The sequence below is a fragment of the Colobus angolensis genome, unplaced genomic scaffold (genome assembly GCF_000951035.1).
Source record: "Colobus angolensis palliatus isolate OR3802 unplaced genomic scaffold, Cang.pa_1.0 Scaffold68, whole genome shotgun sequence".
NCBI classification, from domain to species: domain Eukaryota; kingdom Metazoa; phylum Chordata; class Mammalia; order Primates; family Cercopithecidae; genus Colobus; species Colobus angolensis.
Genome location: NW_012120487.1, coordinates 1,170,583 through 1,176,404, shown reverse-complemented (window position 1 = coordinate 1,176,404; position 5,822 = coordinate 1,170,583). Strand labels below are relative to the sequence as shown.

The 5,822-nt window shown below is 45.1% G+C and overlaps 1 protein-coding gene across 3 annotated transcripts in view; it reads right to left on the bottom strand.

Moving 5' to 3' along the window:
- Positions 1–3,217: 3,217 nt before the first annotated feature.
- The window catches only part of SLC5A9 (solute carrier family 5 (sodium/sugar cotransporter), member 9), a 38,982-nt gene continuing 36,377 nt past the window's right edge, over positions 3,218–5,822 (bottom strand). For 2 of the 3 annotated variants that reach the window (XM_011926228.1, XM_011926230.1), the window contains one exon: positions 3,218–4,510. In XM_011926228.1, the coding sequence (XP_011781618.1) occupies positions 4,302–4,510 (209 nt within the window). In that variant the 3' untranslated portion in view covers positions 3,218–4,301. The remainder of the gene's footprint in view (positions 4,511–5,822) is intronic. The other variant, XM_011926229.1, reaches the window with a different exon arrangement.

The window sequence follows — 5,822 nt, the reverse complement described above, 5'->3', positions numbered from 1 at the left end:
ATCCTCCAAACTTTACCCTTTTCCCACTCCACAAAGCCCAACTTCAAAGCCTGATTTCCTGTTAAAAAACTGTCTTTGTTTGGTTTCCCAGAAGCAGCACGTGAGACCAAGAGCCAGTGGTTTATTTCAGAGGAGATCCCAGGAAACACCACCCAGGAAATGGGGAAATGAGACAGGGAAGGGAAGGGAGCTATGCAGGGTGTGTTAATGGACATATTAACATGGTGGGCAGCTGTGCCTCATTGTCCCTGAGAACCTCTGAAAGATATTTTAGAGCAAGGCTCCAAGTTGTCCCACTTCAGGGCAAGGGACTGACAGTGCTTATCCTCAAACTCTTTTTCGTCGCTGGTTCAGGTGTGTCAACTCCCAGCACTTCTAGCTTGTTGTATGCAGGGACTGAACATTTCTCTACAGTCAGAGAAAGCCCTCAGCAGAGAGGTGAAGGGACTTTCAGCAGGAAGTCACAGCAAACAGGACTGCTGAGACCTAGAGGATATGGGCAAGGACACCGACAGCCTCTGCCCCAGTGGTGCAATGCCCATTCTCTTCAGTCCCTGGTCAGTAATCTTCACAGCTCTGCCTTAGAGGCAAGAGGCTAAATACAGACAGGGTTTATAAGGGGAAATTAAATATGCAGGGTTGACATTTACAAATGAATAAATAGTATCCCTATTTTATGAGAATTCATTGTGCACTTTTGTACCTTAACCGTTTTGCATATGCTGCCTCACTACCTTGTATGACTTTTTCTAGAAAAGTCCCATTCATTCATCCTTCAAACTCCAGCTCTATTATGCACTTTTATGTTCAGCCCTTTCCTGATTTCCCTGGTAGAACTAATTCCTCCCTGCTCTTTTCTCTGACAGCATTTTGTGCTAGATCTAAAATAACATTGCTACGTAATGTCATGCCTCCTTATGTGTTCATCTTGCCTGCTACTAATAGCAGTAATCATGTGGGACGTTTTCCTTAGTTCAGCTAACAGCCATGTCCTTATCACATGGCCATGAAAAATTAGGCTCATAGACGATTTGAAGGGTGAGAATAACAGGATTTATTGGGCAAAAAGGAAAAAAGGGGTAACAGGGACTCTCTGCAAGGCCAGAGTTCCTGCTAGTGTAGGTATTCCACCTCACAGATTGAATTCCAGGTTCCACCCAAGAAGAGGAGGGGCCAGGCTCTTCCCTGCTGCAAATGGCACGAATGTCTGTGGCTCCATCCCAGTGTGCACTCCTCTCAGTGCATAGGCCGGTTGGAGTTTTGCCAGGGAGCCCTTCCCACCTGGCTGTCTCAATAATAGCTAACATTTATTAAGTACTTTAGTTATATGCCAGGCACTATTTTAAATACTTTATTTGAATTAACCAATTTAATCTTCTCATCAACCCAGTGAAGTAGCTGCTATTACTGTCTCCATTTTGTGGATGAGAAAAGATAGAGAAGTTAAGCAACTTTTCCAATATCTGGTCATTAGAAAATGACAGAATGAGGATTTGGTTCCAGAGGATCAGTCTTTCAAGCCCCTGCAGTCTTCTTAACCACTGCACATAACAGCCTCTTTTTGGCTGTAGTACAGAAGGGAGCACAAGGACAAAACCCTGGGATATATTTCTAGCAATTTTCATAGGATCTCACGCCAAGCTGGAAAACACCATCTGTGGAGAGTCTTAAATAGAACAATATTTGCATTTTAGAAAAATCATTCTTGCTATAGTGCACAGGATGAATTGCAAGAAGAGAGACTGGGGAGAGAGATAAGAATCAAGGGGCTATAGAAATGATCCAGACAAGAGATGAAGTCCCAAGTTTAGCATGGAACCTCCTTCCTGAGCTATCACCTGCTTACCTCCCAGTCACTGCACCACCCATTCCCCAACATGCAGGCCTACCACTCATGCATGTGCAGGTGGTGCCCTGCACAAATACACCTGGCCAATAGGGGCATGTGGGAGCTGAAGTAAGCATGGGCTCTGGCTGCCACCTGTCACCCTATAGTGAGGATCTGCATCTGCCAAGAAGAAAGGCATCTTTTGCTCAGTTTCACAATGAAGCATAAGGACTAGCAGTGGTCCTGTCCACATGTATCTTCCATTCCCGACATTTCAAACTATTTTTGTTCCTAGTTATGTCATGATTTTTCCCACCTTTGTGCTTTTAACTTTGGTTTCCTCTGCTAGGGATACCCTTTCACTCACTCATTTCATTCATTTATTCTTTCACTTATTCATATAACACAGAATTTTGTACCCACCATATGCCAGGTACCTATCTAGGTGAAGGGGATTCAGTAGGGAGCTCACAATCTAGGGGAAGAGATGCCTATTAATGAAAGAATCCTACAAATGTAGTAGTATACACTGACATATGCTTTGAAGGCAAAGTTGGGGGATCATGAGACTGTATCTTGGGTGTTAGGGGTTCATCTTTGGGATGTAGGTGTCTGTGCTAAGATCATTACCAGGACTATGTGGCTTTACTTAGGATGTGACTTTTGAGCTGAGATGTGAAGAGCAAGTAGGAATTAATCAGGCAAAATGGTAGGGAAGAGGAGTGGCCACCCTTCTGCAGTCCTACTGTATTCAACAGCATGTCTTGTCTTTGGGTCAGATGAGATATTTCCGGAGTTCAGTAGAGGCTCAGTACAACAACAGGACAATAAAGGAGGAGGAGGGCCAAGATTGGGGGAATGGAGAAACATCTCTCAAATCTACAGAGGGGGAGGGGACAAAGAGCCAGGCCGAAGGCAGGAAGTTGGAGACTAAGGAAGAGACCTCTGAGAAATTCTGGGAGCAGGCTCCTGAGGAACATCTAAAAATAAGATATTCAGTATCCAATTTTAGATTATGCTTCTGTGGTTTAGAATTCTTCTCCCCAAACCTTCAATATAATATGTCACACACAAATACTAGTGTGAAAGGTTTTGGGAGCAACCAGAGGAAAACTGAGTTCTCAGTAAGGATTAACGGGAAACAACGGAGAGGGCAGAGCCAACTAAAGTGAGAAGCAAGGTCACAAGGTCAATGGAAACAAAAATTTGGAGGCTGCAGCGACAGGAGGTATTAATGGAATCTGCTGTGTCTACACCTCAAAGAAATAGAATTTTATTTGTATCCAGTTGTAATTACTGGTCAGTGTAAATGGATGAGAGTAGGGGCAGCCTCAACTGGGAGTACTACCCAGCCAGCCACAGCACAAAGCCTACCAGGACCATGGAGAGCTAATTAACTCAATACACACTTATTGAACAGCTGTTATTTTCTGGGTACAAAGTCACTTGGGACATGGCCCTTGGTCCTTGCCCCCTGGAGTCTTCCATCTCGGTGTGATCAGTGCTGTGACAGAAGCAGGTCCAGGGCTATGGGAGCAGGCGTGGGACCTTGACCCAGGTTTGGACATTGCAGCAGCTGCCTGGCGAAGGTACACTTAACTGGGGTCACAGTGTATTCCAAGGTATGCAGATACATGGCAAGCAAAGGGAGAAGGCACAGGCACAGTGGCTCCCAGGCTGTTTGTGCTGCCCGCTGTGGGGCTTATCCTTAAATACAGAGTAACATGTCTTGATTCCTCGTGGTTTTCACAAGTCATGTCTCTCTGTTTCTCAAGGCCATAGAGATTTTGTGCATATTTGGGTTAGAGAGTAGGAAGAGGCAGAATTTAAATAGTGCTTTGGATAGTCCCTTGTCCAAGAGCTTTCTGCCCAAAACACCATCTGTCACCATGCTTAAAGTCCACCCTTGGCTCCCCACTCCTTCGGGTCTGACAGCCACCACTGTGGAGCCACCAATGGAAATATAGGACCCTCTGGGTAAATTCATGCTACAAATAGATTATTGGTAAGAATAGAAAGATAGAGAGGTAGGGGAACCAGAAAGGGGAAGAGGAAGGAGGATAATGGGGAGCAAAAGTGCTCTTGGATTTTTGCAAATTTCTTGCTGCTCCTTTTCTTGTATCCTCCACTTTTCTAACCTCAAGACACACATTCAGCAAAGCTCCTGAATACATTCAACAAGAGGGTGGAAACAGTGTGTTTGAGGTAGGTCTGTAAGGCAGAGTATCACAGAGAGTGGGGAAACCCCGTGTGACTCCTGCTGGGTGGCCCTGAACAAACCCAGTGCTCTCTCTGGGCTTCTGTTTCTCCACTTGTCGAGTGTGCAGGTTGAGTTGGATTCTCCTCAAGGGATCTTGCAGTCTTGACTTCTGTGTTCTCCAGTTTAGACAGCAAAGTAAGAGGAGAGCCTGTTTCTGTGGCTGACAGACTTGAGCTTTGTTAGTCTGTCTACACTGAAGCCAGGTCTGGGGAATCATGCAAAATAGCCCCAGAGGAAGATGTTGATGGCCAGCAAGAGGACAGCATTGACGTTGCAGACATGTCTCCAGAGTGGCTCCTCCTCAATGCTCGTCAGCTTCTGTTCTAGCGCAGCCTTCTCTGCTGGGCTCAGGGCCTGCTCCGGTGCTCCAGAGAGCCCACAGAACCAGCTCCAGAGCAACTTTCCCCAGGACCTGCTTGGGGCTGGAGGGACAAAGCCAGAAGAGGAAGAAGAGCAGGAGGGGAGAGGCAAAGAAGATTGGAGAAAGGAAAGTGATAGGAGAGTAGGGGAGGGAGAGAGATGGTGAGAAACTGAAGGAAAGTATGGGGGGTGCACAGGAAATGGGGAGGGGTGAAGCTATTGACTTGTACTTTCTGCAAACTACAGACTGAGGGCTGAGCTGGTACTCTAGACTAAGTTCTGACCTTGGCCACAGCACCCAAACAGTCACGTAGTGGAAGCACTACTTTCTTGGAGAGGGGATGGTGTATTAAGGTGGCAGGATAATGCAGTTCATCCCAGTTCATAGCACAAGTCCTGAATAAGGGCAGAAGGAAGGAGCATTATCTCACCCAGGAAGAAGGAAGCGTTTGAACCAGGCAAACTGCCACAACTGCAATTGGAAAGGGCACTGGGCTGCAAGCCAGAAACCTGGTTCCAGGGCCAGCTCCGCCATTAGCTGACTGTGAGGCCATATGCAAATCACTCAGCTTCTCTGAGCTGGAAGTTCTTTCTGTCTCAGATGTATCAATGACATACACCCCATTCTTCTCTGGGTTGTTCTGACTACCAAATGAGGATGGAAATTGGACAGCACTTTAAAAAGTTACCAGTGCTGGAGCAGTGGGAGAGGTTCTGGTGCATATGATATTCTAAATGTACATGAGACCGAACCCATGGCGACACGGGCTTCCTCGGGGTGAGAAAGGGGCCTGCTCTGAGGTTAAAATATAGCACAATTCACTAAAAGCTAAATTCAAAAGAAGTAATAAGGTAAATATTTTTAAGTGTTTTTAAATCAACAGATATTATATCACAAATAAAATTAATATAAAAATCCTTTCACTGAGGTTGAAAAGAATGCACTGGGAATGAATGCTTTATTATATTAATGTGTTTAGAGTGTGGTAGCTGGTAAGTTCAATAAAACCACAGGGTGTCAGAGATGCAAGAACCTTGGATGCCATCTGGTCTGGCTCCCTGATTGCACAGAGAAGAAAAAAGTCTCAGGAAAGGGAAGAGACTTATTTAAGGTCACATAGCAACAGAACTGCACTAATGGTAATATGAATTCAGCATTTCGTTTGTACTAGGCTTTGCCATTTTCCAAGCTGATTGAAACATTCTCTCTTTTGATTCCCTTGGCAAACTTCTGAGACAGAGGATGCACAAAGCTTCATATTTAAATTCCTATGCCCAGAGAGCCTATGTCGCTAAAGGATTTATTAAGTGGTGTGCCATAACTCAATAAATTCATATCTGAAACCTGGGATGTACATTTTTTTTTTTTTTTTT